The sequence below is a fragment of the Patiria miniata genome, unplaced genomic scaffold (assembly GCF_015706575.1).
Source record: "Patiria miniata isolate m_02_andy unplaced genomic scaffold, ASM1570657v1 HiC_scaffold_18, whole genome shotgun sequence".
In the NCBI taxonomy this organism is placed as follows: Eukaryota; Metazoa; Echinodermata; class Asteroidea; order Valvatida; family Asterinidae; genus Patiria; species Patiria miniata.
This window is the reverse complement of record NW_024037056.1, coordinates 5,648,874-5,661,493: the sequence shown is the minus strand read 5'-3', so window position 1 is coordinate 5,661,493 and position 12,620 is coordinate 5,648,874. Positions and strand designations below refer to the sequence as shown.

General features: G+C 40.9%; 2 protein-coding genes across 2 annotated transcripts; one reads left to right on the top strand and one right to left on the bottom strand.

Moving 5' to 3' along the window:
• Positions 1–587: 587 nt before the first annotated feature.
• LOC119724392 (tRNA (guanine(10)-N2)-methyltransferase homolog) lies at positions 588–6,866 on the bottom strand. The gene is made up of 9 exons (XM_038195423.1): positions 6,607–6,866; positions 6,193–6,261; positions 5,488–5,877; positions 4,554–4,827; positions 3,375–3,506; positions 2,709–2,778; positions 1,934–2,065; positions 1,338–1,458; positions 588–1,212 (listed from the first exon to the last, which is right to left on the bottom strand). The coding sequence occupies exons 1-9, from the start codon at positions 6,688–6,690 to the stop codon at positions 1,075–1,077; spliced, it is 1,410 nt and encodes a 469-aa protein (XP_038051351.1). The 5' UTR covers positions 6,691–6,866; the 3' UTR covers positions 588–1,074.
• Positions 6,863–11,908, top strand: LOC119724393 (protein FAM8A1-like). The gene is made up of 5 exons (XM_038195424.1): positions 6,863–7,340; positions 8,453–8,573; positions 9,324–9,447; positions 10,170–10,324; positions 11,314–11,908. The coding sequence occupies exons 1-5, from the start codon at positions 6,863–6,865 to the stop codon at positions 11,480–11,482; spliced, it is 1,047 nt and encodes a 348-aa protein (XP_038051352.1). The 3' UTR covers positions 11,483–11,908.
• The last annotated feature ends 712 nt before the right edge of the window (positions 11,909–12,620 follow it).

Below are 12,620 nucleotides of genomic sequence, written 5' to 3'. Positions count from 1 at the left end.
AAATATGTCTAAAATATTAAAGAAATTGCACAAAATGAAGGATAATTGCACAGTAGGCTTACAGTAAAATGTTTCACAGTTTGAAGTACTTGTGTAGCCTACAGGATGAAAAATGACTACTTTTACATAATTGGCATTTTCTCAGCAACCCAAAGTGCTATTTTCATGATTTTTTTTAAGTATTTGAAAGAAAAAGCTCTCAGCGTTAATCTGATACCCAAAACATAAAAATCCACCGATCCTTTTTTTTTAAAAGGCAAATGTTTTAGGGTTGTATTTTTTGGGTCACCCTGTACATAGTCAGGACAGCATTTCGTAACTTTTGTAGCGCTGTAAACTTTGTCTCAATTTACTCAACTGTTCAAAACCTCCTATGTTTTTTAATTTCTTATCGATAGAAGTCTTCACAATTTATCCCAAATTGGTTTACATTTTATCACACAGTAATTCTTCCACTTATATTATATTTGTATGCATCCGTAGATCTGTGTTTCATTCAATCTGAATTTAATTATACGCCTAAGCTGATTTCAACCAATTTTTGGGGGGACTCGGTAATAAAGAGCACATACAATGTAACACAAATCTTTTTTTGAAATTATTTGATTTTTCTTTTATTCAGAGAGAAGATCACAATAGTAATACGCACAATACTGTCAAACATATTGGAAATCCAGTACATCGAGTGTAGGGTAGTAACGTTAGAAAATATTTTTATGGACATGTATTGTGCACAGGTTGCATATATGTATCAAAGGTTGAGGATTAAATGACTTTTGGTATTATCAATGGACAAAAGAATCGGATTGTTATTTTGTTTAAAATTGGGGGAGGGAGCGTAAAATAGCAAATATGTTCTTTTTGCCATAATTCACTCAGATCTGAAAAGTGACATTTTGAAAATCATACATGTCAACATTTTGATGATGTGGTACATCGCTTAAAAATGACAAAGGCAGGAATCGATTCAATTGAACAAAAGCCCACTCAAAAACTGAGATCTGCTTTCTGTTATTAACACCCATGCAGCTGTATGCAAGCCACTGGTACCCTACATCCTTGATTTCTGATTGGTCACCTAGGCTCTGATTTATTCATGAGTTTCATCTTTTGCTCCCTGACGTGTTTCCCGAACACTTTTTCCCGGATGGCGTTGTGTTCTTGGTAAAAGCTGTCCCGAATTTCAGCCTCTGCCGCATCATCCATAAGATCCTAAAAAAAAGAGCAAAATATTGCTAAAACAGGTTCCCAATACAAGATATACATTTGTACTTGGCAAATTTAATGTCCCCTCCCAATCTTCTGTTCCCCTCTATTGAAAAATGGAAGCTGCCTACCTCTATATGCCGCGTCTTCTCCATGGTAATGAGTCGTCTGCCTATGGTGGTGCTCAGTGGTTGCTCACTGTTAGCCACTAGAGATAGGCAAGGGTGACGGGGTACCTGATCTTCAGTGTATCTAAGGGTGCGATTGAAACATTCCATTTTGGTTAACAGGGGTGTTTCAGACAACATGGATTAATTGAATCCGTGATAGTGAAAGAAATTGTATGCGACAGGCAGGACAATACACGTGTACTTCTTAGGTTCTCAAACAAGCTTGAAACCTGAAGCATATGTGATGCAATCAAGCTACATGAGTCGTTTGTCGACCCTGGACAATTTTTTTTTATTACAGATTTGAAAAGAGCACAACCTCAGCATTACTGCTGTCAAACCGCATGCTGATACCATCCTTAGTTAAAAAATTATGAGAGTTGGAACACCAAGAGATGCAATGAAGTGATGTGATGAAGTGGCCCTATTTTGGCCTGTGTCTCCAAATAAGAATTCCTGACAAACGACTCATTTAGCTTGATCGCATCACATATATTTTACACTTAAACTTTTAAGGATTTACACAAAGTTTGGACCTTTTTGCCTTCTGGACTTACTCTGGTCGACAGACAGGAAGCCAGTAGACAAGTCTGCCGTGAAGTCGCAGAAACCGCGCCGAGAAATTGAGCAAATCTGTGAAGATATCCGAGAGATGATAGTTCGTCTTGGATGGAATGTGCTGAGCTGCCCTAAAACAAAAAGTACCAAAAGAATTTTCTGTTACTTTAAAGCTGCTCTTCAATACACAGGGTGGATAAAAATAAACGAAACCGAGATATTATTGCTAATTGGAACAGAAGTAGGGCACATGTGAATCAAAGGGAGATATCCTCTGTTAGGGTTGAATCTCCTCTTTAAAATGACATTCTGGTCATGTCATTACATTCACGGTTGACTGAGCAGTGACCAATTTTATGAAAGGGTCTATTTAGAGAATTGCGCCACTTTTCATGGTGAAATCTCTTTTTTTTCCCCACCTGCCTTGATTGGCAAACATAGCCTTTCACTCTGTGACACAAATGACACCACAAAATCAACAATTGAAAAGTGGCTATACAAATAGACAAAATGACAATAAAATATAGATATTTTAAAAAGAATGCTTTCTGTCAGAAAGCAATATTTTGTTTAATGAAGTTGAATGCAGAAATTGACTTCAGCGGGTTTGAACCTGTGACCTTCGGATTACCTTTCCGGTGCTCTACCAACTGAGCTATCCAGCTGCATGTTGGCAGTTCCACATTTTTGTCAATGTTTTTATTCAAAAGGCACTAGTAAGCTTCTCTTTGTGGCTTATTTGAAAAGTTAGAATCAATATTTGATTTCACTCACTGATCCTCATTTACTGTTGGTTCCTTGGTGCTTCCGATCTTTCTGGTCGACTCTCGAATTCCATATGGTGCTGGCAAAAATTATGAAAACAAATTCCAAGTACATTGAAATACAGACTCATCATCCTAGACAATGCATTTGTAACATGTACTCTTTTATTAATTGGAATCTAGAATAGCATGCATTTCAATTTCAGAGCGGACAAAATTGACAACTCCAAATAATTCCAGAAAAAAACCCAACAATTTGCATTGGAGACGGGATAGAAAATGGCAAAAACTAGAGGTAAGTTTGATTAAGATCTTAAGTTTCAGAAGTGACAAAAGTGACCGGCAGAAAACTTGGGTACAAACTCTATGGGATTTGGTATAGAAAACAAAGGAGGAATGAGAAGAAAGAAAAAAATCAGAACAAAAATGAAGGCTTTTCCGCAGGTTGCGGATAGCAAGATGAGACAGAAAATGGCAAAAACTAGAGGTAAGTTTGATTAAGATCTAAAGTTTTACAAGTGACAAAAGTGACCAGCAGAAAACTTGGGTACAAACTCTATGGGATTTGGTATAGAAAACAAAGGAGGAATGAGAAGAAAGAAAAAAAATCAGAACAAAAACGAAGGCTTTTCCGCAGGTTGCAGAAAAGTAAAAAGAAGAAAGTATGAAAACCTACGATCAGTGATGATGGCATCGAAGACCGGCTGCTCCCTCCAGACTTGGCAAGAGAAGTCAGAGACAAGGACGTCAAGGTAAAGATGCTCCAAGCCGTACTGTCTCAAGTTGGCTCGAATATTCTCATCCTTCCCTGTACAACAATAATAATAATATTAATAATAATAATACTAATTTTTTAGTGCTTTATACCACTGAAGGTCTCAAAGCCCTTCACAATTATTACCCCTGTTCATCAGGCCAGTTTTCTGCAGCAGCTCGAGATCAGAGCAATCTGGGCCCATATTACATGGCTCTGCTTACTGTTAGCGAAAAATTCCTGCTTACTGTAGCAGAAACTTCCATGCTTATGGTAAGCGCATTTCACAGGTTAGCGAGGAATTTTGACTTCTGTGCATCCCGTTACTAAGGATTCTGTACTTACAGGTTTAGCACAGAATACAGGTTCAACACGGAAATTGGGCCCAGGGCCCAATTTCATGGAACCCGTAACGGTTAGCGAGAAATCGCCGCTAACTATAGCGGAAAATTCCGCGCTATCGGTTAGCGTATTTCACGGGTTAGCAAGGAATTTTGGCTTGTGCGCATGCGTACTTCCCGTAACTAAGGATTCTATGCTTACAAGGTTAGCGCAGAATTTTTGTGCTAGCTCAGTTAGCACAAAATTGCGGGCCGTTAGCACAAAATTCAGCGTTACGGATTCCATGAAATTGGGCCCTGGTCTCTACCGTCACAGGTACACATGTACCCATTTATTCTCCTGGGTGGAGAAAGGCAGTTGTAGTAAAGTGTCTTGCCCAAGAACACAAGCACCATGTTCACCGTCATTGGACCATGGCACTTTCCCTGAAAGTAACACACAAATTTGTCAGCACAGAAGTTAGCACAAAATGGTGATGGTAAGCACGGAATTCTGTGTTTAGCAGAGCCATGAAATTAAGCCCTGGTCTCTACCATCACAGGTACCAATTTATACTCCTGGGTGGAGAGAGGCAGTTGTAGTAAAGTGTCTTGCCCAAGAACACAAGCACCATTTTCACAGCATTGGACCATCGCATTTTTCCTAAAAGTAACACAAACATGTGTCTGGATCATGTATGTTGACTAGAGTTGGACAATTTCCCACACTGGCCCAATGAATGAACTCAACTCAACCCACTCTGTACATGTATACCATTACCTCTGTATTGTGCGGCTCCTTTTCGACTGGTCTTTCCCCGCCCATGGATGATGTTAATATTGATGTCCCCACCCATCACATAGCTACCAAAGTGGGCGGAGCCCACCAGGAGACTCCCCGTGCCCACAAAGGGGTCGAAGGTCACCAGGCCCGGCCGGAGCTGAGCCTGATTGGCCATGAGGAGGGAGAGCGTCGCGTCCATGCTGGTGTTGCCGATGAAGTGCCGCTTCTTGACTGAGTAGAGCTGTTCTAATTGTCGCTGGCCCTCGGCAATCTATAAACATCGATATATTATTGGCAATATTACACAACAATCAAACCAGTAAAAACATTTCCAACATATAAAAACAGAACACGATTTTACAGTTGATGTGTTTTTTTCCTAACAGCCAAGTTTTCTTTAGTAACTATGACTATTCACCAAGTAGCAAATGTTGATTAAATATCAATATATTGTTGATTACTGTCAGCCGAAGTTGGCCGACAAACAGTCGTCGGGTGTGCACTTCAGCGCCAGTTGGCAAGTTTGACTGGTGCGCCCCGCGCGCTGTGCATGGTAATCGACCATGCATTGCCATTCTTTTGTACACAAATTTTATTTGCACACAAACCAATGACCACTCTGGCTAGCGATCAGAGCTTGATCGGCTGTCAGTGATGCCTCCTTTTCACTGCAATTGTAGGGTGAATCTTCATGGTGGATCGTTATTTTCTTCAAGGACCTGTGTAGTGGTTATGCCTGACAAGATTTGGGTGAGTCCCAGGGGGAATAAGTGTGTCACGGGGACAAAATGGCACTTTTTTGAATTCAATTTTTAGAGATGCTAGTCCTAGTTGAAAGCTTCCTCCAGCCCTAGTACAACAACCCAATGATAAAATATAGGGCTGAGGTAACTCCAGCTATAGCCCCAAAGTAGCTTTGATGAATACTCACCAAACGGCCAAAATAGACTTTGTATGGCTGCTCTGGTATTTTATTGGGCGTCAGTCCATAGTCTGCATAGATATGGAACACCTGTTCCGGGTTCTTCAGATCCACTTTCCCTTTGAAGTCCAAAAACTCGGCCAAGTCCTCAATGATGGCCAACTTTTCCACCATTCCTAGTTTCTTCCCGAGCGTCCGCATCCTGAAACAGAAGCTCATATCCGCATTGACGTTGTATGGTGCCTTTTTATCCTCGGGGTACAGTTTGAGTGACTGGCGGAGATCCGTCCAAGAGTTTCCCTGGCCCCACACCTCAATCATGAACCGACCCAGCATTGTTCGTGCCATGATCTTGTCTGCGCAAGAATCCGACGGCAACCGAAGAAGCAGAAACGGATTCTGAAGAGGAAAAATTAGATGTCCACTTGTAAGTTCATTAATGAGGCATGTCATTATTGGACAAAGTATAAATTATAAGGAAAGAATGCAGTATCCAGCAACCTCAGCGATTGTGTATACAGTCTATGAGAGAGTCAAGAAAATTTTCAAAGTATTTCCTAACAGAATAATTGGAAATGTTTCTCAGCAGATTCATGTCTTTTCAACATTTTTGCAACAACTAATTACCTTCAAATGAGATGATATATGAAGGAAAAAAGATATTAATGGTAATTCTATAAGCAATACTCTTGCGATATTCTTAGAAATTCTTACCGACTGATCATATTCAGGGTCATTTAGTTCCGCTTTGATACCAAATATGGAAGTAATGGCTCGCAGTTCCTTGCAAGGAAGAAACACACATTAGTTTAAAACAGAATTAATACAATGATTATTGATTAGTTTTCAACTGAATGCACTAAATAATACATACTTCCCTATCCCGTCCTCCCCCTGCCCCAGCCTCCAACCCCCCCCCCCCCCGTGGCTCCCAGCCCCCCCCAACACATGCACCACCCGCAAACATCGCGCTTCGCTAGCCGCCATCGGCATGATCGGCATCGCCCGAACTTCACATGAGTCTATCATGGAACAAATCGGATAAAGAATCACTCGGAAACAAATACACAGGGCCTGTCAGTAAAACACTTCAAATTAATCAAAACCTCCTCCTACTCGATCACTTACTGCCAATCTAAACTCCACATGTTCGTGAGCAAAACACAACAAATATTGTCGCATGGAGGCTGCCATCTTGAAACCGAAATGCATTCTGGGAGTTTTAGTAATCGATGGTATCCGGCAGAAGCTGTTTTATTGGAGGTGAATCGTCATTCGGTTACCAGTTTAAATGCCCTGCTTATTTTGACGTGTAGGAAAGTCAAGTGAATTAGCAAAAAAGACACAGTTTTGGTTACAGCTGGTACAAAAAATCCCCCCAAAAATGGAAGAAAAGGAACCTGCAGTGGTCAGAAGAAAGACAAAGGGATCTGACAGTGTGGAGAACAACCCTGCCGACGGACAGACAGAGACAGTCCCCAACAAAGAAGAAAATCACAAAACAAGTTCGAAGGAGTACACCGAATCTGTCTCGCAGTGGTTGATGCAGTACCGCACGCACCAATGGATGCACTACTGTTCGCAACATGCCCTCATGATGGCGCCCTACTTCTTTGGTTCCCCGTTTCCACCAGTAAACACACCCAATGGATCTCCCTCAAGTCCGTTTGGAGTGCCGCCCCCAGCAAGTGGGCCTGCTGACCACGCCCCCTTTTTCCAGCAGCAGCAAAACGGACAGCAGCAGCCGCAGGTGCAAGTTCCGGGACAGTTTCCATTTACGTTTCCGCAACCGCCGATGATTGATACTCCAGTACAGCCACCGCAACAGCAAACAGCACAGCCACACATCCCGCAACTCACAGGTGGTGCACACAAACACAATCATTTCAATGTGCAATGCGGGATTCGAACCTTCTAGTTCTACTGCTATAAATAATAGGAACTTAGGAAGTGTATATTTAGCCGGCTAGATTTAGCCGCCTTTCTTTGAGTAATTGTAAACAATTAATCCGACTAGATTGGGAGAAAATGTTGCAACCTGACACCACTTCAGCGGTTGTGTGCAAAGTCTTGGTTGCAACATGTTTTCCCTAGATTGTACAGCGCCCTCTTTGACACGTAAATGAGTAGGCCTACATTATAAAAAAAAATTAAATTACCACCATCGTTTGTGCAGCACCTATGGCCGAGTGGATAGCGTGTAACTCATGAGTGAGAGATCCCTGGTTGAACTCCCAGCTAGCGACATTTTCAATTTTTTTTTCATTCAACAAATTTAGAATATCCTTCTTTTATTATTTTAAATTGACAGCAAGATTTCATTACAAAGTATTACATTTTCTTCCTCTGATTCGTGGCTCTGGAGGATTTTTTTTATTAAAGGGAAATAGAGTCCGAAATTGTAAAAATGGTCTTATTCTGATCTCATGAATACGAGGTCACAATGACAATGTTGGAGAGGAACCAGACTAAGATTTGTCAGGGTAAAAATTTCCAAGTCCCAAAAAATTGTCAGGCAAAATGTCATTTTCTAAAAGAAAGCCGGCGCCCACTAAATATCCACTGCCTAAATAGTAGGCCTACTATTCCGGTGCTCTACCATGGAAATGAATAATACATAACATTGATCCTAAACTATCGTGTACATGTATTTACTGACTTACATTTTACCAAAGTATTATTGTATGGAAAGAATGTAGTTTCCAGACGCCACTCCTAATATGGAGGGTCAAGAAAATTTCGAAGTATTTCCTTACAAAATTGAATACATGTTTCTCAGTCCCAGATTCATGTCTTTTCAAAATATTGCAATGACTGATGTTTTGAGATGATATATGAAAAAAAAGTGGCGTCAGGTTGCAACATTCTTTCCTATTGTATTAATAAATTGTAAAGGTATGAAATTAGGTCAATTTCCAATTTTCAAAACTTTGACCAAAATGTGAACTTTATTGTTGGTATTTTTTCGTTGCAGTGAGTGAATTCACCCTGCCATCTCTCTACCGACGCATATTTGCCGAAATCATCGATTTCATCTTGCTGTTTGTCATGAAATTTGGCGTCACTCTCTTCGTCATAGAATACATGGGGATTGTGTAAGTAAACAAAGACTTGTGATGAAGAGGTGGGACCAACAGAGGACAAAAAGTGTGGGGGGATTGACGAACAATGACGAACAATCTGAATATTGAATAACAATTTCATAATGATGACGCAAGTCTTTGGTTATTTTGTATGTGCTTTTACATGTTTATTAACCCTAACCATCCCAAATCCTCTAAAATCCTATTTGCAAAAATGGAGGATTTGGCAGCATTGAGGCTATACGTGTCAGCGGCCCGACCACGTTGTAGCCGCGTCCTTCGCAATTCAGCATACCAGCTGCGAGTAAGGATGATTAGCCTCCCAAATTATTATATTATTATTATATGGCAAAAATGTGTGGGTGATTTTGGAGGATGCACTGTGTCAAGGTCTTGGGCCGGACCTTGTGTTGTTAATGCTCAGCCGTGCATAAATTTAGGCCTAGGTTATAATTGAAATTCTCCACACTGCTCCAGGATGTCACTGGCTCTGCCTCAACATATTGACAGTGATTGCTAGAGGATTTTGCAAGACTGAGGCAGTGGCCACACCTCTAAGGACCACATTCAAGAAATAACGGATGATTTTGCAGGATTGAGGCTGTTATATGTGCAATTTTTACATTGAGGCAGTTGGAGGATTTTGCAGGATTGAAGTTGCATCCTAGCAAAAATGCCCAGGGAGTTAGGGTTACAGTATAAAGATCTTATTTACATTTTACTATAGTATAATAAACAATCTTTGTTTTCCTTTTTTTCCAGCGATCCCAGTAGCTTCATGATGCGGTTTCTTATTGAGGAGATTGATGAAGATTCCACGTTTGAAGACCTCCAGCAAATGCTGCTTTTTGCCTTGATATACCGAGTGGTCGTCTGTACATATGAGGCAAGTATAAGTCTCATTCCTCAACCCTAGATCTTTCAAAATCCAACAGATTTTGGAGGGTTTTGTAGGATTTCGGAGGGTAGAGCCCAGTGCCATTACTTTTTGTGAGGCTTGATAACACTTGAGTGGTCATCTGTACATATGAGGCAAGTATAAGTCTCATTCCTCAATCTTACACCTTCCAGACCTTTCGAAATCAACACATTTTGGAGGGTTTTGTAGGATTGAGGAGGGTAGAGCTCAGTGCCATTACTTTACGTGAGGCTTGATGCCACTTGAGTGGTTGTTGTACATATGAGGCAAGTATAAGTCTCATTCCTCAACCCTACACCTTCTAGACCTTTCAAAATCCAACAGATTTTGGAGGGTTTTGTAGGATTGAGGAGGGTAGAGCCCAGTCCCATTACTTTACATGAGGCTTGATGCCACTTGAAACTTGGTAGGTACAAAGAACTGCACAAAATTGTATTTAAATGATTCAGAATGGTTACTCACTGGAAGTCTTTTCATGCATCTGGTCTACACAATGGGACAGATTTAGCCCATTTATTGGTGTTACGGGGTAATCCTATATAACAGCACTGCCCAGCTCACAAGTGGTAGTCAGTCAGTCAGTCAGTCAAGTCAGTAAAATAGGTGCAAAGAAGACACGAGTGTGGCCTTCTGGGACCAGAAAAAAAAGTTGTTTTATTATCGTCGTCTTTTCTCCATTGCACCTTCAGACGTTTTTCCTGCGTCACGGCCTGGGCACGAGGGTGGGTGGGGCCACCCCTGGCAAGTACTGCATGGGTCTGCGCGTGGTGTCATGTGACCGAGTCCAGACCCTCGGCGGCAACAGAGTCCTCGTGACGAGTCCGGAGGACCTGACCTATTTACAGTAAGTGGCTGATGTGAGGGGAAGGGGAGGAGCATAGGAAGTGGGGGGGGGGGTCTACAACATTGAAAATTTGACGTCCAATTACTAGCTGAAAATACATTTTTATCCCATTGGCTTTCAAGCCAGGCAGGGGGATATCGGGATCGCATATTCCTTCTGTGTGTCCGTGTGATAAGCATTACATTCACTGTGGGGGCTTCTGAACAAAAGAGGTCCACATAAACCAGGTAGCTGCGACGTTGTGTGGACTTGCCTACGTCCATACAATGTTTGCCCCTCTCTGGCAAACAGGTTTAGAGGCATTTTTTGGTCAGGTTTATCAGTGGCAAAATGAAGAGAAACACTAGTCCCAGTGTGAGTAAAAGGAGGTTTGTTCACAGGTTTTTTCTAACTACATGAAAACAAGGAATGACCACACTATGTACAGTGTGTATGTAATGTAAATGTGTATGCCTGTGTGTGCGTGTTCCAGTTCACTGTACGATCAATCATCAATCTCAACCAAACTTGAAAGGTGGTCTGTGGAGAGAAGGCCAATGTCAAAAAATCCTTTCCAATATGGATATTTACGAGGTCTCTGGAGAGCTCAGCTCAGTATTACTAATGACTTCGAGGCCTCTGGAGAGCTCAGCTCAGTATTACTGATGACAGTTAAACATATGTTAATCAGGTGTCACCCATACTCTCCATTCAAGCCCAAACTCCCAATTCAACTGAGAACTGGTACCTGCCGAGTGGACAATCAAGGCCGTCACTGATAATTGTCCTTACTAACTGCCTGTACATGTATACAAACTGCCTGTACATGTACATGTATACAAACTGCCAGGATGCCAGGGGGATCGCGCAAGTTTTACTTGCAGTAATTTTTGTCTTGTTTAACCAGGCTTTTCTGTTGGCTTGTTATCAGTACACTTTTAACTTCATTGCAAGAATATACTTTAATTTTTCTTTCAAATATTCACTGTTCATTTTTTTTTCTCTTGTAGAGCATTCCTGCGAGCCGTCATCAAGAACTTCTCCATGGCCTTTTTCTTCCCAGCATGCATCACTGTATTCTTCAACCCTCACTTCCGTGCCGCGTACGACATTCTCACGCGGAGCGTGGTCGTCTCCGTTCCTAATTGGGCAGAGAGGCTCCGTCCGCAGAATAGGTAGTGGAACTGGACAGGGCGGCCCATTTAAGAATACATGTACTAAATTGTTATATTATAGTTGTCCTCTGTGAGGATTTATGGAAATTTATCTCGCACATTGTGTCTAGTTACTAAATTGTGTTGGAACCCGGGTTCAAATCCCCCCGGGCACATTGTGAATTTGGTTGATTGAGTTGTTAATATCTATACATGTACTTGTGTTGGTTTTCTCAAAATTAAATAAAATTCTCATTTCCTTCAATGTCTTGTTTGACAGTAAATTTTATAGTTCTCTTGAAAATAAGCACATTTAAATTTCAAGAATAAGTCAAACTTTTGTTGGGGGGATCGTATTCAAATGTGTGATCTGTTCAATCAAGCGTAATGTTCTTTACATTGTAAATACAAAATGAAGAATTGGTTTATTAAGAATATTTTATTTCTAACAGAACATTTGACGCCTTTCTGAATTCTGTCTTTGATTGTTGAACTTGTACTTGTTGTACCAGATGTCTTATCGCAAAGATGTCTTATTAACCCTAACCTTCGCAAATCCTTCAAATTCCTCTTTGGAAAATGGAGGATTTTGTAGGATTGAGGCTGTATGGAAGAAATATGCGGCTGTTTTGGAGGATGCACCACGTCAAGGTCTTAGGCCAGACCTTGTGTTGTTTATGCTCAGCTGTGCATAACTTTAGGCCTACCGGTAGATTATACTTAAAATCCTCCGCACTGCTCCAGGATGTCACTGGCTCTGCCCTCAAATTATCGACAGTGATTGCTGGAGGATTTTGCAGGATTGAGGCAGTAGTCACCCATCCAAGGACTGCATTCAAGAAATACCGGAGGATTTTGCAGGATTGAGGCTGTATGCAATTTGTACATGGAGGCAGTTGGAAGATTTTGTAGGATTGAGGTTGCATCCTAGCAAAAATGCTTAGGGAATTAGGGTCTATAAAGTGAAAAGAAAACTAAATTTACTGCCAAATTTGATTTCTGTATAAATAATACAAAATATCTCAGTCTTTAAAAACAACGAATGAATCTTATTTTGGAACAAAAAATATCAATTTATTGAAACCGTCATTTTATAGACACTGCTGTACAAGAGAATTATTACGATTTAAAAATTATACGTTATATTTCTAGAAATTATATCA

Excerpts from the sequence above, each read along its gene's own strand:
- LOC119724392 (XM_038195423.1), bottom strand. The coding sequence starts at position 6,690 with ATGCATTTCGGTTTCAAGATGGCAGCCTCCATGCGACAATATTTGTTG. Across the intron at positions 6,262-6,606 it reads ATGTGGAGTTTAGATTGGCA|GAACTGCGAGCCATTACTTC; the intron begins GTAAGTGATCGA and ends CTTCCTTGCAAG. Across the intron at positions 1,459-1,933 it reads CTTCCTGTCTGTCGACCAGA|ATACACTGAAGATCAGGTAC; the intron begins GTAAGTCCAGAA and ends TCGCACCCTTAG.
- LOC119724393 (XM_038195424.1), top strand. The coding sequence starts at position 6,863 with ATGGAAGAAAAGGAACCTGCAGTGGTCAGAAGAAAGACAAAGGGATCT. Across the intron at positions 7,341-8,452 it reads ACACATCCCGCAACTCACAG|TGAGTGAATTCACCCTGCCA; the intron begins GTGGTGCACACA and ends TTTTCGTTGCAG. Across the intron at positions 10,325-11,313 it reads GAGGACCTGACCTATTTACA|AGCATTCCTGCGAGCCGTCA; the intron begins GTAAGTGGCTGA and ends TTTCTCTTGTAG.